We start from the raw sequence: 23,431 nt of genomic DNA, 5'->3' as shown, positions 1-23,431 counted from the left end.
CACACTTGATGAACCCTTAAATAATAATATCTCTAGTAAATATTTATTCTCATCTTTGTAACAACTTAATTAATTTGCGGTAATACAAAGTTTCAAGCATTTTCCAAATCTCTTTCGAATTTCGCGGCATAAACACCCTACCAACTGCCATCTCTGTTATCCCCACTTCCTTTTCCGTCTGTGTCTGCTTTGTAGGTATGTTTGTCTGTTTCCAATTTTTAAATACGAAATTTCTCTAATCATCTATCACCAAATCATCTCCCAATCACTCAAAACAGCCCTCTTTCCTTTAGTTGTTTAATTCCTTGAAGGTATTTTTTGCTTGCGACTCCAAAAAAACAATATTTGTGTGTTTATATCAATTTTGAGGTTATGTCAAATGTTCGACTTGTGTTGCAGGTTTGGACATGGGGGCCTACAAGTACATTCAAGAATTGTACCGTAAGAAACAGAGCGATGTTCTGAGATTCTTGTTGAGGGTGAGAGTGTGGCAGTACCGCCAGTTGACGAAACTGCATCGGGCACCGAGACCCTCTCGCCCCGACAAAGCTCGCAGGTTAGGATACAGGGCCAAGCAAGGTACGAGTGCGAACCAGTTTGTTTAAGTGGTGTGCTCAGGTGATAATTTTTAGGTTTTGTTATATTCCGTATTCGTGTGCGTCGCGGTGGCCGCAAGCGTCCCGTTCCCAAGGGGGCCACCTACGGCAAACCTAAGAGTCATGGAGTTAACGAGCTCAAGCCCGTGCGTAACTTGCAAGCCATCGCTGAAGAGAGGGTAGGAAGACGTTGTGGAGGACTTCGCGTCCTGAACTCATACTGGGTGGCCCAGGACTCTTCTTATAAATATTTTGAAGTTATATTAGTCGACCCGTCTCACAAGGTGAGTCCTTTACTGCAACCCCCAGGTTGTAATAATTAAGATTTTAAATGGACAAATTTTGAGGTTAGTTTTCGCTTGTGTATGCAAGGGACAAGCCTGCACATGCTCGATTGTACAGCCTCTTTGTTTTCCGCGAAAATTTTTTTTATTTTTATTATGATGATTGGACCATGCACCACTCTTAACTCACGTGAAGAGACAGTTCCATTACATGTCTGAATTTGGAAGTACATACTTTACAAAACTTGATTATTCTACTATCAAAGTTACGAGAGTTTATTTTTGTTTTCTTTTTCATTGTAGGCTGTTCGTCGCGATCCTAAATCCAACTGGATCGTAAACTCGGTTCACAAACATCGTGAATTGCGCGGAAAGACATCTGCAGGACGTTCTTCTAGAGGAATCGGTAAAGGTCACAGGTATTCCCAAACCAAGGGCGGTTCCAGGAGGGCCGCTTGGCTCAGGAGGAACTCTCTGCAGTTGCGCAGAAAGCGATAATTTATGTAAATTTATACATTTTGTTTTGATAACAATAAAAAGTCTGAAAAGATTTTTGCAAATCAGTAAAACCCAGACCACCACATCCTCGTCAAGTAAAAAGAATCTGATATGCACTGTTTGGATACACACGTAACGCGCAAGGAAAGTTATGAAATTTAATTTTTTGAATGTGGCCTCGGTAAGAATTTTGGCGATTATTTTTTCATATAGTTCCAATAGTTCATCAGCATTTTTGATCACATGTTCAAATCTGTCCAATCGTATCATTATTATAGTGAGAATAATCTAAGTACATTATCCAAGTGAGAATAATAATTATAGTTCGTATTTTGTTTTAATTTTTCTTTAGTGACAACGTATTTTTCAATTTGACAGTAAGTGTCATCAATTGCTGAACATGAACGAAGAACGATTCAGTGCGATAATATAATTTTTTTTGGTATTTTTGATTTTGTACTCATGAAAAAATAATCCTACGAATACCCCTCGAGTGAGAATAAATAGAAAATAATTCTCCAGATTCTTTCTCAAACTTGTTGCCAATTGGCAATAGCCACTCTAGCCCTCCGGGCTCTCGTGTCTATTGCCTGGCAACAAGTTTTCGAAAATCTGTCGAATTATTTTCAATTTATTCTCATTCTCTTGTGATATTATTACCGAGAAATTAATTATTATTATTTACAACTGTCAACTCTACCCCACCCACACAGTTGCCACATAAATTTTCGTACATAGTTGCCATACTTATCCACAATCATTTTGAATCACCTAATACATGGAAAACAACTAAATATTTTGGAACAAAAAAAAATTGTTTTGGAGTCTTCTCTGTGTTACTTTGTAACGAAAACATACAGGAAATACGCAAAGATGATACAGAAAAGACATGACGAATTACGTCATACTTTTTTGGATTAAAACAATCAAATATATCCTATTATAAGTTTTTTTTTATTAGACACAGCCTTTAACATTTCTTCAAATCACAAAAAAAATACAAAAGTAATTTAAATTAGATATAACTGAAAACCCTAAAAAATAATTCAAATGTTTCCGAGTTCATAACAATATTGGAAAACTATAAAAAAGTTTTTCCATATTGTCTTTGATTTAAAAATAAAAAATACTATTATTTCAACATGTGATTATTTCTCGACTAGTTTTCACCGTCCTCAACTATTAAGTTGACTCAAGTAGCAAAAAACCACTTTGCCTTTGCAACACGTAGTTGCAACAGCACTTTTATGGCATTAGTCATTTGAAATTACTTTAAAACTGTACCTACTTATATCGAAAATCGCACGACACTTAAAAATAGCCAATAGAAAAACAGAATTCGGTGTCGTTTCTATAACAAATAGAGATTTCCTGGAAATTTTGTATTATTTATTAATTTTTCACTTTTTGAGTATTGCTCTAGTGCAATATTCGCGGATATTCCACTAGTGATCCCAGCGAATATTTTTAACAAATGAATGCAGCCTTAAATTAATTTTTTGTTCGACACTGTCAGAATTTGAGAATTTTCTCCTATGTGAACGGATTTTGATAAATGTCACCACTTGTTAAAACGAAACGTCAAGCTAACTTTAAAGATTTTAAGCGATTTGGAGCCAATATCTAATCCTGCATAATAGAGAATTTAGAAGCTGTCATGACAATTTAATACATTTATTTCTAAATAATTGACCTGTTAAGTGCCACTTTCAAAGACCGCCAAATCAGCAAGTAAGTCCAATAGAATGTTTTAAACATTTTTCTGACGTTTACGGTAATCTCTTCTACACCGTAGTGCACCGTTAGTACGCCATTTTTGGGACACCTGTATATAATTACATATATGACAATTTATAGTCTTTTAGAAGCCATTTTATTTGAAACTTTATTTATTGAAATTGGACGATAAATAAAGGTGCTACAGCGTTTTGGAAATTTTAAAAATCACCCTGTATATGACAGTTTCATTATCAATTATACCGTGCTAGGTATCAACAATTATTTAGATCAAAAAGGCTTTGAGATCGTGACCGCACGTCGACAATATCTGGAATGCACGGAAGTATTTTTGGTTGCATATACGTTTTAAAATTTCGAATTTTTTGTCGAAACTCGGCCAAACAGGCAACAGCACTGTATGTCCATTTGCCGTTATTAAAAACACCATTACCATTATGATGAATCTTTTATGTTCTGAAATAAAAACCATTTTTGCGTTAAAATTTGATTCATAGTGACAGTTGTTTGACGTTTATTAACTTGAGTTGGCAAAAATACGAAAAATCTCACACTCTCAAAGTAATATGTAGATAGCCGCCGTACCTTATCTGATTGCACCTTATTTCTTTAGAAAACTCCACGCGTGTCAACCAGGCTGATCCGATCACTATGTTTACATCAGATCCCGCTCGTGGGCTCGTGCAAGATTACCAAATCTTTATTTTGTTATTAAAAAATTTAGATTGAATATAATGAATCCTGTTTACGTCTACGTCCAATGGACCTTTACATTTATAAGAGATGGAAAATATGCACACACAGTATGCACAGATTTACATTTTGTTTACTCTTTTCAGTATCCAATCGCTATATCACCATCTTTGTTGTTACACAGTGACGTCACTGTGCGACAAAGAACATTCTTATTTGTAAAGCAGTAAAGGAGTAAAGGTCCATTGTAAAAAATTTAAACATAAACGTATTACCAGAGAATACAGTATTACCAACGTCACTGGCGCAGTAGCCTTGCTTTTTTTTAACTTTTACTCTTTTACCCATGGTCTCCTAGATCGAAAGAGACAAAGTTTCTTATATCATGTGTACAAATGAAAATCTGGGCTGAGTATGAGTTGAAAAACGTAAACCATTTGGAACAGTGTAAAGTTAGAATTTCCCCCCGCTTGACACGAATGACGACAGTCATTTGTGTTTAATTGGCACGTGCGCACGTGTAATTGAACATGTTTGTTTTCAGCAAAGGGTGCCCTTAGTTATTTGCTTCGAGAATAGGAATCTTTAGTAATTATTCTATTTTTAATGTAAAACATTACAAAGAAAGAAAAAAACAAAGGTTTTTTGTATATAAATTTTAGGTTAGGTGTCAACATGCTCTAACTACAACAATCAATTTACACATTAAAAAAGCAAAACAATTGATGGTTTCCAAGGCCTCCCCAGCTCAGGATTTCATTTGAACGTCTGATATAACAGAGTCTGTCTCTTTTGATCTAAGAGGCTCTGTTTTTAACCGCCCTTTTTACCTGTGAGGTTAGAATGAGTTCAAGTTACAATTTCTCCGTGTTTTTTTGCATGATACGTGTTTTTAAAATACCTAGATTTAATGTGCTAAGTGTCGATTTAGAATAGAAAGTGAACAATATCTATAATAAGTTAATAGCGCAATGGGCAAATTAGCTACCCACAACAAAGTGAAACTCTCTCGAACAAAATTAAAATGGTTTAGGTGTGATCAGTGTGAATACAAATGTAGACAAAAGGGAAATTTAACAAGACATAAACTTGCACAACACACCCCCGCTGATGAAATAAAATGGTTTAAGTGTGATGAATGTGAATATAAAGCCAAACTCAACAGTAATTTAACAAGACATAAACTTGCACAACACACCCCCATCGATGAAACACTATGGTTTAAGTGTGGTAAATGTGAATATAAAACTAAACAAGAGGGAAATTTAAAAAGACATCAACTTTACAGACACACGCCCATCGATGAAATAGAATGGTTTCAGTGTGATGAATGTGAATATAAAATTAAACAAGAAGGAAACTTAAGAAGACACAAACTTTTACGACACACGCCCGTCGATAAAATAGAATGGTTTCAGTGTGATGAATGTGAATATAAAACTAAACAAGAGGGAAATTTAAAAAAACATCAATATGTACGACACACGCCCGTCGATAAAATAAAATGGTTTAAATGTGATGAATGTGAATATAAAACTAAACGAGCGTTAGATTTAAAAAAACATACATTTTTTCGACACACGCCCGTCGATGAAACACTATGGTTTAAGTGTGGTAAATGCGAATATAAAGCTAAACAAACAGGACCTTTAAAAACTCACATACTTGCACAACATCCACCTTCCAAAAAAAGACTATGGTTTCAATGTGAAAAATGTGAATATAAATCTATACATATAGAAACTTTAAAAGCCCACATGTTAACAAAACATGTCTTCTAATGAAATGAAATGTAAACGAAACAAAAAAAAGTCAGTGCATATACAGGGTTATTCTAAATGATTGTAGTCGAAGTAGGCCATGCCCATGTTATTACGTTTTTGCCGCTTTCATGTGAACTGTCAGTTGTGTCGCTGTCACTGTCATTTTTTAGGTGAAAAGTGCGGTGATGAGGATTTTATTTATTTTTGTTAAATTAACGATTGAATCCAGAAATACTGAGTTGTTCTGCAATCAATTTTTAAAATAATGAGTTGTTTTGCACCCAATTTAACACATCATTTTGATGATTTTTTTATGTGGAGCGGCAACCATAAATTTTACATTCAGTTTTCACGCCTACTTCGACTACAATCATTTAGAATAACCCTGTACTTAAAAATACACTTGCCAAGTAGGCTGTTTTAAATGTAACTTCCTGTAAAGCAATAAAAAATTGTAGTTATCAAAGGGTTATGTATTAATTAAGATTAGCTTAAGAATGTTCAGATAGGTAGATGATAGATAAAGGGATACATATTTATATTGGATGCCCCAAAATTCGCGGAACAACTCAATGGGGCAGTGTCTTGTCAACTCATGTTAAGCTTGTTTGACACGATGCTAAATTTTGTAGAAAATTTGTTAGAAAATGAGAGAGACCCTCGACAGGACCAATGAACGATCAGGATCATAGTCTGTCTTTGTCAGATCCTTTCTAACAAATTTAGTACAAAATTTAGCATCGTGTCATACAGCCTTTAGAAAATAATGAGAAAAATAATTTAAAAAAAGGTATACCTCATAATCATAAATTTGAAGAGGTGCAGCTTTGATTTCATTTATTTTAAATATAAAAAAAGATTTTGACTACATGTAAGTATCTTTTACTAGCCAGAGGTATAATAATTCTGAACAATTGTGATCAGGTTTGCAATTATTTTCTTCATTACTTCCAGCATTTCCAAATAGTAGTTTTATGTTCGTTTTACCTCAAATAAGGTACGGCAACATGGCTTTGATTTTTCTCTCTCATTTTCATGTATACAACAAAAATGAAATATTTGCAGACTATTGGGATAGGTACTGTCGCGAGCAATAAATTTTGGTCGTCAATGTCATTTCAAAATTTGGTTAGATTGTCACAAATTTAAAAAATATCCCTGCCTGATTATGCTTACATCAACAAAGTGTCAAAAAATTGAGAAAAAAATGACAATGTCATACAACATGATGATAGGTTATGATATTTACGACTGTTTTACAATGGAGCATTTTCGATTGCGTCAAAGAATGACCTTGACGATCAAAATTTATTGCTCGCGACTGTACATTGAATGTTTTTAAATGTTGCCACATTTAGTGTAACAAATAGCTCCATATGTTCTACAAAAAAGAAGATTGATTTTTTGGGACACCCAATATTATTGGAAAATTTAATGTAAAATGTGAAAAATTCTTGTACATACTGTCGTGAGCAAAAAAACTGGTCGTCAAAATCAGGCTTTGACACAATGGAAAATGCTCCCATTGTAGAACGGTCGTAAATATCATAACCTATCATAATGTTGTGACATTACTTGTCATTTTTTTTTCTCAATTTTTTTGACACTTTGTTGACATGGGCATAATCAGGCAGGGAATTTTTTTAATTTGTGACAATTTAACCAATTTTTTAAATGACATTGACGACCAGAATTTTTTGCTCGCGACAGTACATTCATACACCAAAAATGTTTTTTTTAACGTCCGTCAAAAAAAGTTTTTTCGTTTGCGTTCATAAAATACGTGATTTTTGAATGGCTCAAAAAGCGTTAAAAAAAGTGCCATAGCGGTTCATTTTTGCACGCATTTTGCGTGCCGTAGTGTGTATATTATTATTATTTAACGCAATTATAAAATGTTTTCATTCATAATAGATTTTTTTGGCATGAGTGGGCCAATTTAAAACGCGAGTAAAACGAGCGTTTTAAAGGTCCACGGTTCACACACGAGAAAATTTTCAAATTTTGAGTGTCGAAAAAATTATTAGGTACCTATCTAAACTCACGGGCGCCAAATAAATTTTTTGTTCGACATTGTCAGAATTTGAGAATTTTCTCCTATGTGAACGGATTTTGATAAATGTCACCACTTGTCAAAACGAAACGTCAAGCTAATTTTAAAGATTTTAAGCGATTTGGAGCCTTTAAGGGACTCGCCGAACAAAAAAACCTTGTATTCAACTCGTTCGTGTGTCAATTGGGCTTTTTTGGCACTCGTGGGCCTTTAAAACACTCGTTTCACTTGCGTTTTAAACTGGCCCACTCGTGCCAAAAAACTCCAATTTACACAAGAACTTGTCAAATAAACTACTATTGTATGCAACTCGTTAGTAAAGTATCTTCTTTTTACTCGGCGGATTTGCGCACTCGCTGCGCTCCTGCGGCAAATTTTCCTTCCCGTAAAAAAAAAGTATTACTTTACTCACTTGTTGCATAAATAACTATTAATGTCTTAAGTTAAAAAATCCGGCCAGTGCCAATTACGAGACAAAAAATACTAGTAGATACTTTTCAATTGTTTCGTTGCCAACAGACTCAGTCATTGTTGATCACGTTGTATCAATTATAAAAAGATGATCAATAAACCATTATAACAGCATAAATTGCATTTTTTTTTCATGTACAATTAATTTCAAAATTATAGAGTACACCTAATTTTCTACAGTGTAAAATGCACTTACATGTGCAGAGGATGTTACATTTTAACTGACGATTTTAAAAATGAGGCGCTAATTTTTCATTTTTAAAGTGTCATATACGTAGTGGACTTGGTCACCGCTACCACCAGGGTACTATGGCGGACAAAAAATTTTGGCCGTCATTGTCTGTCAATTCAAAAAAAAAAAATTGTAATCCGTACTTTATTGTCATCATGATTACCGTCTTGATTATAAACGTTATTTTTTGGGTGGTAAATTTCAAAACTCAAAATTATTTTGTCATTTCTACTACACAGAACGTTTACCTCTGGTTATCTATGTACGATTGCTCTAATTTTGTTCATTCATATCGGATTTTTGGAATATCTGAGCTTCAAACAGTTTAAATTGATTGTCAAAATGACAAGAATCGGAAGTGGGGTTACAATTCCTAAAGGTTTATTTGCACTTTACTTGAATGTCAAGAAAGTGACGGCCAAAATTTTTTGGCCGCCATAGTACTCACCCCAACTGTCGGTTGTTAAGATCGACTGTAACAAGTACGATTTCATCTTGGGGTCGTTCATTCGATCACAACAGCAGAGTCTTCAGCAATCAACTCAAAACTTGTTGCTCAAAACAACCAAATAAACTGCACCATGAATATTTTATTAAAAATAAAAACCACATAAAAATTCCAATAATATAAACATAAAAAATATCATAACATAATATAATCAAATAAAGATATAAAATATGTATTTGTATATAAATTTGCTTCAACTGTATTCTTTGTTTGTGGATTGCACAAATTCGTATTCCTCGTTTATGAAATCTTCTCCGAACTTCACCCCAACTTCCAGGCACCTGTGCTATTTGATATCGACTGCCCATTTGAACCCTTCGCATAAATACTTACCCGATTCTATTCTAACGATGATTTCCGTAGCGTGTTCCTGACTGTGTATGACCTTGCCCGTTTCTTGCTGACTTGTTCATTTCTGTCCTAACGATCTGTGTCCGTATTTAACTGTTCTCGTCTTTTCTATTTCTGTTAACTTGTGTAAGTTTCCTGTTTTGTTTCCAGTTCCGTTCCGTACTGTCCCATCTACACGTGGTACAGCATCCTGTCAAAAGTAATAATCTCTTCGATGGGCCGACCGATCGGCAGCACCTTCAGAAGCGTGTAGAACTGTCTCGGCCCCTTTATTCCGAACCTTTGTACGAAAAATTTGCGGAAGGCGTCTCTGGCGTACTCCTTCAGGAGGGGCACTCGCGGGAGCTTGTCGATCTTCGCGAGAAGGGGCTCCTTCGTCGCCTTCTCTCTCATGAAAGCTCTCACTTTTGGGTGGGCGAAGTAGTAGAATAAGTCGTCGATTTTGACGCGGGTGCTGGCAGCGTTCTTCGCCATGATCTCGTGGATGTCCAACGTCACGTTGCTTATCACGACAGGCAAAATGGAGACGATGAAACTGTCGTAGCTCAGGTTGAAGTTCACGTCCATCATGAGCAAGTGCTTGAAGAGCTCGCCGTAGCCGAATTTGTTGTAGGCTAGGAGGAAATCGCTCGGACGGACTTTCACCCCGTACGACAGCATGTTCAGAAGCATCTCCACCGCTCGCGACTCGTTCACCTCTCTAGACCAGGTGACGTAATACGTGCAGCATCTCAAGCTGTTGAAGAAGTCGACGAGGAAGTGCCCCACGGTGCTGTCGAGCAGCAGGTCGATGTTCGCGACCAATCGCGAGTTCCTCACGGGGAAGGCCTTCGCGAAAATAAACTCGTTGCTGCCCTCCTCTATAATCTCGACGACCAGATCCTCGAACCGTTCGATCAGAATGCGCAGATACTTCTCCTTGATCCTGAACAGGTCCCTGAAGTAATCCTCGAAGAGGTCCTCGTCGACGACGACCTCCACGTCGAGCTGCAAGATCCGTTCGAAGACTGGCGAGTCGATCAGCGCCAGCTGGAGGAGACCCTCCAGTCGAAGGTCGTACTGTTCGAGCTCGTCGAAGGTGTAGTCGTACACCAGCTCCACCAGTCGGCGCACCACGGGCTCGCTTGAGAGGGCGCACTCGAAGACCTCGCGCCCCTGCGAGTCCGGGGTTTTGGGGTTGGCGCCGTGGTACAGCAGACCGGTGGCTTGCTCGTGCGACCGCCCGCTGTACCTCGACTTGACCAGCAGGTGCAGCGGGGTGTCCCCGGCGCTGTTTCTCGCGTTCACGTCCACGCCTCTCCGCATGAGGATGAGTGCGGATTTGTGCGCGCGGTACACGATCGACTTGTGCAGGAGGCTGTGTCCGACGGAGTTCAGCGCGTGCACGTTGGCGCCGCGCTTGATCAGCTCCCAAGCGAAGTACCTTTTCACGCGGTGGATAAAGCCGCGCTCTTCGGCTGACGTGGCCAGGGCCATGACCAGCGCGGTCTCGCGCCTGTCGTTGAGCGCCTCAAGGGGAAAGTCCGCCAGCGACAGGATGTAATCGAACGCTTGCTTTCTGAAATTTCGAGAGTCAACACTTGAGTGAGAAAGTTAGGTTAGGTTGTACTTTCGGTATTTGATTGTTACTTGCAGGAGGTTGTTACCGGCGCTGTCTCGAGCGGTGTATAAGTCGGACGAGTGCTGCGGGTCCTGGAGGATGGACATTCTGCCACGGGACGCTGCGAAAACTAGCTTTTGGGGGAGCTGAAAATTGGGTTATGTTGACATTTACAGATTTAGGTCGCGCTGTTTAGGGTCGCACCGTGTCGGGAACGACGACGTCCTGTCGAGGTATGCGCTGTGGGGGCGCTTGTCCCATCTTAATCTTGCGTTTCAACTGTCTTTGTTGTTGGATAACCTAAAAAGAAAATTCTCACGGAACAAGGAGATTGTAAACAAAATGGATGGGGTCGTTGCCCTTCGCCACACTTTCACCGACTGAGATCCTAGATAAAGAAGAGAATAGATTGGCCACTCTCTCAGTTAAAACTGGTAACAAGTTTCAGCGCCATCTATAGTGGCCGAAAAAAAGTTTTACCGGGAGTCGGTAAAAAGTTGATTGGAGACCTGTAATCGTGCTAAGGCGGCAAAATTGAATCCTGTACTACGCACTGGTTCCAAAAAAATTTTAGGGTGGTAATTCAAAACAAGGTTAAAATGTTACAATATTTATTATAAAACAAGTAAGAATACAAAAATTGATATACGAACAAAGCGAATGCATAAAACAAGGCGTTTCTACATATACAATGGCCGGCAAAGAAAAAGCCATCATTTAAATGTCAGTGTCAAAAAAACATTAATTACACATTTGGATTTTGACGTAACACAAAAGTGATGTCTAGTTTTTATTGCCAGGCATTGTATGTATTTCAATTAAAAAAAAAACGGGAAATGTTAAAAACCCGACATGTTTCTTTTCATGTTTGTCATAGTTTGAAAATGGCTTTTTAGAAATAGATTACAATTATTTGACGGTACGTCAGTTTATACATAAATAATTCAATGACATTATTTGTTTAAAAATTATTTGATAGGTACTGTCAAGTAGACAATTAATTGACAAACATTTTAAAACCAAATTTACATTATGAAATATGTCATTTCCCGTTTTTTCAAATTCACCTACATTTTAAATAATAATAATAATAAATACCTACACATTTATATACATTTTTTAACAAATATACAGGAGAACGAAACAACAACAATTGACCATTTCTATCTCAACAATTAATGACACAGATTACTTCGGAAAAGGTATTTCAATTTACTTTTTTTGTTATAATTTTCAGATTGTAGTGCAAGTATAATAAAAAATAGCGTATAACATACTTTTTAAGACTTTTAAGGGTCTTTAAAGCACTTGCGACGTTAAAAGCGCATCATAATATACTATTATCGAATTATTGTGTGCTTAAAATGTACAAATCTGTACTGTTTGAGCAGATATTTTATACACTGATTTTCTTTGTGTTCCGTTTAAAATACGCCATGTTGAGGGTGTGAAAGAGTTTTACTTTTATTTATGTCTACTTATTGTCTACATGTTACGGACTTTTCGTTTCCTATACCTATGTTTTTATTCCATATTTTTTTTTCGAATCATAAATTGCTGAACATTCAAATGTTATTGTATGAATGACAAATTGAAGTTTTACAAATTTTTTTTTTCGTTTAGAACAAATTTTCTGGTAGATTCGCGCCTGACTATCACATAAAAACAGACCTACCTTTTATTTTTTCAGGTGTAACATATTTATATTCTTCCTGAGGGTGACTGAAGCAGTCTTCTGTCCCGGAAGATTCCTTAAAGCCTGAGAAACAAACATAATATAATTTTTTTGAATTTTTGGGAGTCAAACACACCTACGACCTATCTGGTAGAATTTTTTTTTACTGGGAAAGGATAATGACTAGTAACACATAGATTTCCTCTTGCTATACAACAATAATGACTTTTTCATTTGCTATAAAAATTTTTACTTTACTTATGACCTCTAAATGTAAAAAAAAAATACTATAATCATGTCAAATGTGATTCCAAATTAACAATTTTTGCAGCTTGATAAAGTTTACCATGTGTAGACTAGACGTTGCGAATTCGTCGTTATTGTTTCTCAGTAAAAAAGGGCCAAAAATAATTAATCAGGACAAACATGATAATACCTGGTAGATTTATTGTAGGTAGAGCATTCTTTAACAAACGTCCTCTTGCATCTTTGCAAATCGGTGAAAAATGTTTTTCGCACACAACAAAACTTTTACCGACATATTTTGGCTCCAAGCCTAGAAGTTTTGGATTTTGGATTCTTTCAATCCAAATTTTTTGAATTCGTATTTCTCTTGGTATAAAATATCTATAAATAAAATATAACAATAAAAGATTTTTCGAAAAACATTGATTGATTATTATCAAAGTTTAAAAATTTAATTTTTACAGCCTACCTGCGACTTGGAATATTTTCACATCCGGGTACACAACACGGCTTCATTTTTTTATAAATTGTCCAAAAGTACTTAAAAATTAAACACAAAAAGACAAAATCAACTTTTTCCACTATCCACTATATTACGTCACGCGTTGTAACACTGTTCTGGGAATTACTAGGAAAGTGCCTCGGATTGGGGATTTAACCAGGATGACCAACCATGGGAATTGCTAAATTGTGTTGGTAGTAGCAAACGTTTTAATTTTTTTCTGATCTGAGCGCCATCTGTAGTGGCCGAAAAATATTAAACTTGATTCAAGGTCGTCTATTAGAGTGCCCTACCCCTGACTGAGATGCCTCTGCTGAGAAAAACAGGAACTAAAAGTTAGGCAATATTTATCGGTATACCCGGTATCAACCACCAAATCTGGCCATAGGTACATACAGTCGCGAGCAATAAATTTTGGCCTTCAAGGTCATTCTTTGACGTAATCGAAAATGCTCCATTGTAAAACAGTCGTAAATATCATAACCTATCATCATGTTGTATGACATTAATAGTCATTTTTTTCTCAATTTTTTGACACTGTTGACGTGGTTATAATCAGGCAGGGAAATTTTTTAAATTTGTGACAATCTAACCAAATTTTGAAATGACATTGACGACCAAAATTTATTGCTCGCGACAGTACATTATACATATTAAAATAATATCTGTGGCGGTCGTGAAAAAGTAGGTAAGTCGAAAATGTTAATTTTTCAGGGCAACGATTCAAAATTCCACATCATTCCTAAAATCCTGTAATTAAATAGAAACTTCTTTCTACCTGTACTTGCTTTCAATATAAGTAAATTTTAAACTGTGAAAATCTGAATTATTTAATTCCATGATTTATTATTAAGGTGTAAACATCGTTAACTCATTTTTGAAATTATTTGACTTACCTATTTTACTTTTTCACGACCGCTGCAGATATATGAGTTGCTATGAAACATATAATTTGTTTCAAAATCAAAAATGCACCAACACTGCATTCTACCTCGAAAATACAACCGACAACGTCGCCAACTTTTGTTTTAGTGTGTTTGAAAGTGTCAGAAAAACGTGGGGTTATGAAATAAAACTGTTGACAGCCGTTTTGGACGTAGTTCATCGTGTTTTTTAAATTCTTCGAAGCACTTAATGAACGCTCGTTTTAATTTAGCGGTTAAAACATTCCTTGTTTTTCGAGGCATTTTTATAATTTGATATTTGTGACACACTGAAGGTCAAATTTTGGCGGAAGGTTAGGCCAACCCAGAAAAATGAAACTTATTCTAGGGATTTCTTTTTTTCTGCCAACATAATTCAACAGGTGGTGGATTTTTGATTTTGAAACAGATTATAGGTATTATTGTTTCGTCAAATTTGACCAATAATTGAGCATAATACTGCTCTGTGATCGTTCTTCCCTTTTCCAAATTTCAAAAGTATTTCTACTTTCTACATTACCTACATCAAAAGTTTCCTGATGGCATTGTTTGTACGGATGATAATTACAAACTGTCAATATGACATTACACAATAATATCTATGTATACTTCATAGCAACTCATATATTATTTTAATATGTGTAATGTGCCTATGGCCAGGTTTGGTGGTTGATACCCTAGATAAAGTTGATACCCGGTATAAATTGGAAATAATTTAATTTTCATCAAAATAAAATTTTCTGTCGTTTGAATTAGCTCTTTTTGAATAGAACACATGACTAAAGCACACAACCTGGCTTGACTCTCGGTCGCACTTACGTGCAAATAAATGTCTTTTTTCTAAGTATGTAACGTTGAAAAACATCTTGCGCCATTGGGGTTGTAATATTGTTAATTGTTGTTTCTTGGAAAAGAAAACATTTGAAAGGTTATTGTCTATGAGAAACTGAAGGATATGAAAAGCTCCACTGGCTAGACAAAAGTCGTTCCTGTGGTAAATGGTCAATAATTCCTGTTTGGGTGATCAAGAAGGACTGTTTAAGTTGACAATACAATTAAGAACATTTTTTTATTCGGGTATTTACACCACTGCAACCGGATATGTTTTGTTGCAGGCAACATGTTGCCAATTGTTGCCTTGGTGTAAGGCCGTCTTAACAGCAGCTCCATCATAACTTTAGGCAATTAGTTTGTCTGGTGTTTTGTAAATATTGAATTTTTCTAAGACTTTAAGAATAGCAAAACCCCACTTATTTCTTCCGCGCTGTGACCAGGAAGTTGTAAAAATCTCATGAAACAGTGCCACCTTTACTTTTTAAAGTAAAGGTGGCACTGCATGAAACCTTCGTAAATTTGGACTCGGTTAGGTTGCTTTTTTCCATAATGTATAGTTAGTTGCAGAAAAAACAGGAACTGTCTATAGTGCCACCTTTACTTTACTAGACAGTTTTAGCCAAAATCACCTTAGTAAAATGTGTACGACAATGAAGATACAAAAGTTAATTTTTCTGAAATTTTTGAAACCGGTCCTGCTCAAATTTTGCGCTGATTTGTTAGAAATTAGAATTGACAAAAAAAAAAATCAAATGAGCATGGACGTTAATCAAAAATACTGTCAGAGTTGTCATCTAATTAGTCGGAATGGCTTTATTATTAGGAAAATAATGAGCTCACAGATATGCTGCTAATGTATGGGCAATGTTATCACGTTATCAGAATGCAGCTGCGGCGTCCAGAGAGTACGCAGAGCGATCTCCGGAAAGATACCATCCTGGGCCACGTCAGTTATTAATCTAGTACAGCGGAGAAATAGACAGGACCGGACTCAAAATTTTAGAAAACAATAAAAATATACAATCAATTACATATCTCCGTTAATACAAACATTTTACTAAGAAGATTTAGGGTAAAATTCTCAAGAATTATGTATAGTACTTCGTGTTACAAGGAACGCCTCAACTTAGAAAACAGCCTGTATACCACTCTAAAGATTAACTTTTAACATTACGCTAAATTAAGTGAAATTGAAATGTCCGTCGCAACCGTTGTCCTTAGTTTATTTATTATCGAGAAACTTAACAATACACACTAGTGGCGCCGATGCGCAAGTAAGAAGGAACATACTGAATAGGTACGGTCGCGATCAATAAATTTTGGACATCGTACTGTCATACATTCCAAAACGATCTTTATGTATTAATAACCTTAATTTTGATTGTTGTCAATTTTGAAAATAATAAAAAATAGAAAATAAATATAAAAAACTATAAACATAAATAATATTGACAAATTGTGTAGATAAATTTGACAAAAATTTCATTAATCATGTGTGACAATTTCAATAAAGCATGATTTAGAGTACTTTTTTAGGTATATGACAAAAACATGTCAAAATTTAATGACGCAATAGTACTGTCGCAAGCAACAAATTCTGGTCGTCAATGTCATTTCAAAATTTGGTTAGATTGTCACAAATTAAAATTTTTTCACTGCCTAATTTTGCCCACGTCAACAAAGTGTCAAAAAATTAAACAATTAATGTCATACAACATGATAGGTTATGATTTTACGATCGTTTTACAATGGAGCATGTTCCATTGCGTCAAAACATGATTCTGACGACCAGTTTTTTCTGCTCGCGACAGTACGTAACATGAAAAAAAAATGCAATTTATACTCTTACATTGGTTTATTGATATTAAAATAACATTTTATAATTAAACAGAACATCCTCAAGCTAATCCTAATTAATACATAACTCTTTGATAACTGCGACGTTTTCTTATTATTTCATATGAAGTTATATTCAAACCACCCTACTTGGAAAGTGTATTTTTAAGTATAGTCTGTCTCAATTCTAAATTTCCACCAACACTGTATTCTACGTTGGAAATACAACCGGCAACGTTGTTTGGTGAAAAATGCGTCAGACTGTATTTGTTAGGTTATCTGTCAATTTCCGTTTCTGCAACTCAAAATTTTAGAATAAAGGAAAAGAACGAAAACTTTTTTAAAATGCAGCAAGTAAGTAGGTAGAAAATCAAATTTTAAAAGCAAAATAAACTTATGAACTAATTTTAATGTTTTCGAATCATGTTTATAAAATAATTACATTGCCAACTTTGATTATAAGAATCCCCAATTTAGAAACGTTTTTACTTTGCCAACATAATTCAACAGGTTGTAATGATTTGAATACATTACTTTTTCCGCCAAATATTTGAACCTGCGCAAAACGGTAACAAATGTGGTCGTGATCGTCATCGAATCGGAGGAGCCCTACGTTGTGATTTTCTTTTGGCGGAAAAGGTTCGGAATGCAAACGGTGAGGGTTCCAGTTGGAAGAGTGCCGCAAATAAAACACACATGTGAGGGACGCAAAATACCTTTTATTAAAAATGTCTGTAATAACTTTGATGAAAAAGAAATTTGAACGAATACAAAGTACAGAAATTAAGTTTAACGTAGTACAAGAAATTAACTAGTTGAGTACATCACAAAGATAAACGACAAGATGAATGCAACAATATTTAAAATAACAGAAAAACGGGCACATGACAGACAAAATGACAGTTTAAAGCTTGCAAAACAAGTAAACAAATTATAAGGCAGTTATTACAGACAGGGACGGATGAAAAACCCTCTTCAAAAACCGTATCCCAGGTATTACTCATATTTTACAATTCGATTAATGACAAAAACAATGTTTAACGTGGAACTACGCGGTCAAGGTACGCCTTCGGGAGCTTAGAGCTGGAGGTAACAAACTTTCGGCTGCGAGGGGACTCAGAAGAATGATCCGAATCATCTTGAAATCAAGCGACGTTTATAGATATTCGGGGTATTAATGAACGTCAGACTATTTCACCGACCCAGCAAGAGTGACAGAGCGTTTCGGGGTCGTACGAGTAGCATTCCTAGACCGCAGCCGCAAAGACCTAGGTCCGCCGTCCCCAACCAACCGTTTCCGGACAAAACCCCAAAGTCTCTATAACCGTCGACGGAAGCTTCACGAAAACATCCCGACGCCGCTCCCGCAAAGACTAAGGTCCGTCCCCGCTAACGGCTCTAAATAACCGTAGCTTCCACAGAAATTTACTAAACAACCCCACGACTTCCTGATTGTCACCTAGCTCCCACAGGGGCGCACTTACAACATTTTACTTTAACTTTTCCGAAATCTAGCAACAACACGAAGGAAAAAAACCGGGTTTAATTCTATCGAACAACGCGTAACATTAAACGATGCGAAAATTCAACACAACAAAGCGCAACATTAAACAATGATCAAATACACAAAACAAAACGCAACATTAAACAAGGATAACATAAGCAAAAACAAACCGCAACATTAAACAATGAGGAAATAAAGAGAACAAAACGTGAAGTTAAATAACGATAAAATAGAACCACTTTAAATGGCACAAATGTCAGTAAACAACATAAATCACGAATACACTAATCGCTGACAATGTTAAACAAAAGAAAATGGTGGGTTGAGTGCCGTTAGAAAATGTTAGTGAAGAACAAAAACAAAATGGACGCACGCGGTTCGGACGACGGCTCCGTATTTTCGAAATTACCAGATTGCTAAAAAAAAAAAGAACCTCCCGGGAGAAAGATAACACTTAAAATTAACAAATGGGCGCTTCTTAAAGAAACAGCATGCAACAAAATGAAATCTACAACATACCCTTACCACGTGGTCCTGGTCCCAAAAACAAAACACAAAAAAAAAGCAACGAAAGTGGGATAAATTACCCAGGTGAATTAAAAACGTTGAATTCCTCACGGGGACACAAAATATCTACTCGGAACGGTAGTGTAATTGTTCAGGTTTAACTTACAACTTTGAGAAACTTGGATCGCTCTTCGCAAGGTGTGTTCGTTTCGAAAAACTAAACAAAAGTGAACTACCCCCTTCAACCGCCCGCGCGAGCCCGTTCCATCCCCCGCTATATTTCCGCTCGTAGTTCCTAGTCTAGCCGCTAGTACCTTCACATTTGGCGCGCTGTTGTGGCGGTACCGGAAATTTAAATTTAAATTTTAAACTGGGTCACTACAAGGTGGTGGAAATTTAGAATTGAGAACAATACGTGCACTTTTTTTTTTCATTTTATTAGAAAACATGTGTTGTTAACATGTGTGATTTTAAAGTGTCTATTTGTTTAGATTTATAATCACATTTTTCACATTTAAACCATATTGTATTGTTGGAAGGTGGATGTTTTGCAAATATGTGAGTTTTTAAAGGTCCTGTTTCTTTAGTTTTATATTCACATTTACCACACTTGAACCATAGCGTTTCATCGATGGGCATGTGTTGTACATGTTTATGTTTTGTTAAATTACTCTTGTGTCTAGTTTTGAATTCGCATTCATCACACTGAAACCATTCTATTTCATCGACGGGCTTGTGTTGCAAAAGTTTATGTTTATTTAAATTTCCGTTGTGTTTAGTTTTGAATTCACATTGATCACAATTAAACCATTTTATATTTTGGGCATATGTATGCCTTACACGTACGTGCCTTGGTAACATTCCCCGTTGTTTAGTTTTATATTCACAAAAGTTACACTTAAACCACCGTATTTCATTAGAAGTCGTGTGTTTCATCGATACGTGAAATTTTAAAATTACTTTTTCCTTAGCCTTATATTCACATTTATCGCACTGAAACCATTCTATTTCATCGCCGGGCGTATGTCGGTAAAGTTGATGTTTTCTTAAATCTCCCGCTTGTTTAGCTTGATATTCACATTCACTACACTTAAACCATTTCATTTCATCAACGGGCGTGTGTCGTAAATGTTTATGCATTTTTAAATTTCTCAGTTGTTTAGTTTGAAATTCACATTTATCGCACTCAAACCGTTCTATTTTTTCGAGGGGCGTGTGTCGCGTAAGTTTATGTTTTTTCAAAGTTCCCGCTTGCTTAGTTTTATATTCACATTCTTCGCACTTAAACCATTCTATTTCATCGACGGGCGTGTGTTGTGTAAGTTTATGTCTTTTTAAATTCCCCGTTTGCCTGGATTTGTATTCACACTGATCACACCTAAACCAATTTAATTGTGTTGGCGAGAGTTTCACTTCGTTGCACAGATCTTCGTTGTGGGTATCTAAACTGGCCATTGCACTATTAACTTATTGTAGATATTAGGTATAGGCTTATTACTTTAAAATGAAGAGTTAGCACATTAAAGCTGTTTTTAAAACACGTATCAGACACGTATGTAGGTCAAGGTCAGTACGTACGTATCGTGCAAAGAACATGGAGAAATTGTACCTAACCTAACAACCTAACTTGAACCTTGAACTCATTCTAACCTCCCTCCCTAAGGTAAAATAGTGTGGCCAGATATCTGACAGCCAAATATTGACAACCTTACTTTCTGCAGCTTTCTCTGGTGTTTGATGCAATTTAACACCCTGGAGGCCTTCGCAATTTATCACTTTGTGCAAATTTCCAAATTTGTCTTCTTTGAAAGAATTTACAAGTCATTACATTGACAATACTCTCCGTATGACAGATCATGAAGTGAGTTCACAAAGTGAATCAACTGTTATTGTTGTTGAGGAATATAATTATACAGTTCATCAAAAGAATAAGAGAGATTTGTATACTCTGAAGTTTACTATGCCTGCACCCACAGTGATTTAAAAGGTATCTTTCAGATATTCGGTTGGATGTGTGTATATTTAATAACATTTGATTCAATTTTAGGTTATCAAAAAAATAACAAAGTGAGGACTGGAAAAGCTGGAGGGTCTGTTAAGATGCAGGTATTTGCCCATCAAGATATTTTATAAAGTTTTTTATCAATGGTAACCAGTAACCACTAGAATTATATTTTACTATTTAAGTGATTTATTTATTCATGCTGCTGAAATTTAAGGTGTTGTCAATCTGCAAAAAACCTATGTTGGTCATGAAGTGGAACTAGACTCAACATTTATCTAATGAAAACAGAAATGTAATCGTTGAAAATTAAGAGCAGGTGTAACAACAGATAGAATTTTAGAAGATGCAAGGAAGCAATGCAGTGAACAATTATCATGAGAAAATTTATTAAATAGGAAAGATGTGAATTATTTGTTTACCAAACATAATATTGACAAAAAAAGACATGGATGAAATGATTGCAACAGCACTAAAAGTTCAAAAAGTTCCTTTTTAAACAAGATAAGAAATAACATAATTATGCTGTATTATAGGTTAAAACATAACTATGTACAAAAATTAATTAAAATTTGTGAGTAAATTTTGTCTCATCAATCATGATAATGTTAGTGCAACTTTATTTCCAATTTTCGCTTTTTACACTCCAAGATTTGCCCAAGGCTTTAAATCTGCCTTACTCAAGACAATTTAAGATAACGCTTGCAGTATTTTCCTGAGTACAAAAAAAAAATACGAAAATTAATTTCATAACCTCACTTTTAACAACAATTGACTTACAAATGAAAACTTAATTAATACAACTGGAGTTTTACAGGTTTATTAGAACCAATTAATTGGAATGGCTTCACATCAAACTTGGCCAGTGTGGGAAGATTTTACATAGTCAAGCTCGCGAAATTATCGCCAACGTTATCGCTTTTTGAAAAACGAATCTGGGTGTTGGAGACAATCAGGAGTTGAATATTCCAATCGCTAATTATAAACAGCGAGCCGCGGCCTCCCCTGGTATATCTGAAAAGATGCAGAAAACGATTTTAAAAGAGTCAAAACTTGCTGAACCATCGACTTCTTTTTTCCACTCCAAGAAAGAAGCGACGTGAATTAGTGAAAGTTGAAAAACATTAAAGTTTGGGAAACGATTACGCAAATGGAGGAAACTCGAACAGTAAAATTACCTCTGAAGATAATAAATCGCGAGGACTTTTTCAAAAAATGTCAGTAAAATTTGTCATTTTCTCAAAAAAATTGTTATTTATGTAAGGTAAAGTCCATTCAATAAACATCTGGACTGTCAAAATGAAAATTGCAGTTATGTTGGTTAAATCACTAGTTATTTTCATATTGCCGAGTTGTTATCTATGATTTTTTAATTTTTCAAACAATTCATTTGTTTAAATTGACATTGTCAAATAAATTGCAAAATTATTTAAGTGTATTTTGTAAAAAGGTTTAAATGGAAAGTTCAAAACGAACTAGGGTGGTTCTATTGGCGCGATAGAAGAGGGTCATAAGAAATTATTATGAGGAACAAACAAAAAACTGATAATAACGGAAAGAAATTACAAATTTGTACCAAAGCCGCTCCAGTATTGTTAACTAAGAATTGGTGTTCGTTCTTGTGATTCACAAATCAAAATTTTGGAGAGATAAGTGTTAATCAAGTGTTAAATAATTTTCTTCTGAATAATTGAAACAGGTTAGTTTATTTTGGATGATTTTGATTGTTTAATTTGTTACCTGTTTTCAGTTTGTCGCGTGTTTTTTTATAAACTTTATTAAATTGCTCTAATTCATTTAGTTGCTGCATTTTACTTCAATTGTTCGAAGCAATAAATGATTCAAAACATTTTTAGTTCAATAATTAAAAATGAAAACATAACCTAAATATATTTTGTAACTAGATTTTGATGTCGGTACACTCTAGCGAAATTTTTTTATATCCAAGTACAGTCAAAACAAGCTGTTTATTTAAAATTTAATTTTGACAGTCCAGTAGTTTTTTGAATTTACTGTAACAATGTTTGTTTATTCATCGTTTAGGTAGTAGGAAGGTCTATCAAAAAGAGAAGAAAAAAGCGAGGTTGTCATTTAAAAAAAAAACAATGATGACGTCTTTGTGCAAAAATACATGACGTCACAAGTAAAATTTTTATGTCATAAGATGGCTAGCTAATTAAAAAATAACATTCACCTGTCCGAGCGTTTTCCTGAAAACATTAAATAACGCAATTATAAATTTTGTTCCTTACTTTATCACCACACTATAAGTGTGTATTAGTGTATTAGTTATTAAGTTGCACAAACAGGCTGCCAATTTTTTCGACTCCCGCCGTACCATTGTCAGCTCAACCACCATCACATCTAATTCAAATTAGTAAATTTGATTTCAGAAAACACGAATTGTAATTCAGATTTGTCAATTGTATTTAGCACGACCTTCTAAATAGTCGAGACGCTTGACTCTCTCCGGCCTGTTCATTTGCCAGTTTTCGGCGTTCGCCGTTTGGCGCTACTTTGCCGGCGCCGAAATTGGCGCGAAACGTTAAATGTCAAAAAGATGACATGTAAAATGCTATTTGGAGACGTGTAAGGATTATAAAAAGACAAAAACAT

General features: G+C 35.4%; 2 protein-coding genes and 4 long non-coding RNA genes across 10 annotated transcripts; 3 read left to right on the top strand and 3 right to left on the bottom strand.

The window, feature by feature from the left end:
• The first annotated feature begins 52 nt into the window (after positions 1 to 52).
• On the top strand, positions 53 to 1,431 carry RpL15 (ribosomal protein L15). Of its 2 annotated transcripts, none has more exons than XM_069055763.1 (4): positions 53 to 195; positions 400 to 579; positions 633 to 880; positions 1,184 to 1,431. In XM_069055763.1, the coding sequence occupies exons 2-4, from the start codon at positions 408 to 410 to the stop codon at positions 1,376 to 1,378; spliced, it is 615 nt and encodes a 204-aa protein (XP_068911864.1). In that variant the 5' UTR covers positions 53 to 195; positions 400 to 407; the 3' UTR covers positions 1,379 to 1,431. The 2 variants fall into 2 exon arrangements, with proteins under 2 accessions (XP_068911864.1, XP_068911865.1); XM_069055764.1 differs by having other exon boundaries at positions 189 to 311.
• A 2,651-nt stretch (positions 1,432 to 4,082) lies between these two features.
• LOC138136266 (uncharacterized) lies at positions 4,083 to 8,213 on the top strand. Of its 2 annotated transcripts, XR_011161233.1 has the most exons (3): positions 4,083 to 4,260; positions 4,353 to 4,416; positions 4,471 to 8,213. It is a non-coding gene; the product is annotated as an uncharacterized lncRNA (long non-coding RNA). The 2 variants fall into 2 exon arrangements; XR_011161232.1 differs by lacking the exon at positions 4,083 to 4,260 and having other exon boundaries at positions 4,267 to 4,416.
• Positions 8,214 to 8,897: 684 nt separating this feature from the next.
• LOC138136264 (uncharacterized) lies at positions 8,898 to 11,167 on the bottom strand. 2 transcript variants are annotated; one of them, XR_011161229.1, is made up of 4 exons: positions 10,991 to 11,167; positions 10,796 to 10,932; positions 9,169 to 10,744; positions 8,898 to 9,116 (listed from the first exon to the last, which is right to left on the bottom strand). XR_011161229.1 is itself a non-coding variant. In XM_069055365.1 (3 exons), the coding sequence occupies exons 1-3, from the start codon at positions 11,045 to 11,047 to the stop codon at positions 9,358 to 9,360; spliced, it is 1,581 nt and encodes a 526-aa protein (XP_068911466.1). In that variant the 5' UTR covers positions 11,048 to 11,167; the 3' UTR covers positions 8,898 to 9,357. The 2 variants fall into 2 exon arrangements, 1 of the variants encoding a protein (XP_068911466.1); XM_069055365.1 differs by having other exon boundaries at positions 8,898 to 10,744.
• A 213-nt stretch (positions 11,168 to 11,380) lies between these two features.
• On the bottom strand, positions 11,381 to 13,505 carry LOC138136267 (uncharacterized). The gene is made up of 2 exons (XR_011161234.1): positions 12,898 to 13,505; positions 11,381 to 12,545 (listed from the first exon to the last, which is right to left on the bottom strand). It is a non-coding gene; the product is annotated as an uncharacterized lncRNA (long non-coding RNA).
• Positions 13,506 to 16,843: 3,338 nt separating this feature from the next.
• Positions 16,844 to 22,615, top strand: LOC138136265 (uncharacterized). Of its 2 annotated transcripts, XR_011161231.1 has the most exons (6): positions 16,850 to 17,312; positions 19,199 to 20,476; positions 20,535 to 20,800; positions 20,861 to 20,919; positions 21,033 to 21,422; positions 21,633 to 22,615. It is a non-coding gene; the product is annotated as an uncharacterized lncRNA (long non-coding RNA). The 2 variants fall into 2 exon arrangements; XR_011161230.1 differs by lacking the exon at positions 21,633 to 22,615 and having other exon boundaries at positions 16,844 to 17,312; positions 21,033 to 21,398.
• LOC138136268 (uncharacterized) lies at positions 21,620 to 22,979 on the bottom strand. Its single transcript, XR_011161235.1, has 2 exons — positions 22,556 to 22,979; positions 21,620 to 21,829 (listed from the first exon to the last, which is right to left on the bottom strand). It is a non-coding gene; the product is annotated as an uncharacterized lncRNA (long non-coding RNA).
• Positions 22,980 to 23,431: the final 452 nt, after the last annotated feature.

The sequence above is a fragment of the Tenebrio molitor genome, chromosome 8, assembly GCF_963966145.1.
Source record: "Tenebrio molitor chromosome 8, icTenMoli1.1, whole genome shotgun sequence".
Classification (NCBI taxonomy): domain Eukaryota; kingdom Metazoa; phylum Arthropoda; class Insecta; order Coleoptera; family Tenebrionidae; genus Tenebrio; species Tenebrio molitor.
Note: the sequence above shows the minus strand (reverse complement) of the source record. Positions and strands in the feature narration are given on the sequence as shown.

Excerpts from the sequence above, each read along its gene's own strand:
- RpL15 (XM_069055763.1), top strand. The coding sequence starts at position 408 with ATGGGGGCCTACAAGTACATTCAAGAATTGTACCGTAAGAAACAGAGC. Across the intron at positions 580-632 it reads AGGATACAGGGCCAAGCAAG|GTTTTGTTATATTCCGTATT; the intron begins GTACGAGTGCGA and ends GATAATTTTTAG. Across the intron at positions 881-1,183 it reads TAGTCGACCCGTCTCACAAG|GCTGTTCGTCGCGATCCTAA; the intron begins GTGAGTCCTTTA and ends TTTTCATTGTAG.
- LOC138136264 (XM_069055365.1), bottom strand. The coding sequence starts at position 11,047 with ATGGGACAAGCGCCCCCACAGCGCATACCTCGACAGGACGTCGTCGTT. Across the intron at positions 10,933-10,990 it reads ACGTCGTCGTTCCCGACACG|CTCCCCCAAAAGCTAGTTTT; the intron begins GTGCGACCCTAA and ends CCCAATTTTCAG. Across the intron at positions 10,745-10,795 it reads GTAACAATCAAATACCGAAA|AAAGCAAGCGTTCGATTACA; the intron begins GTACAACCTAAC and ends TCGAAATTTCAG.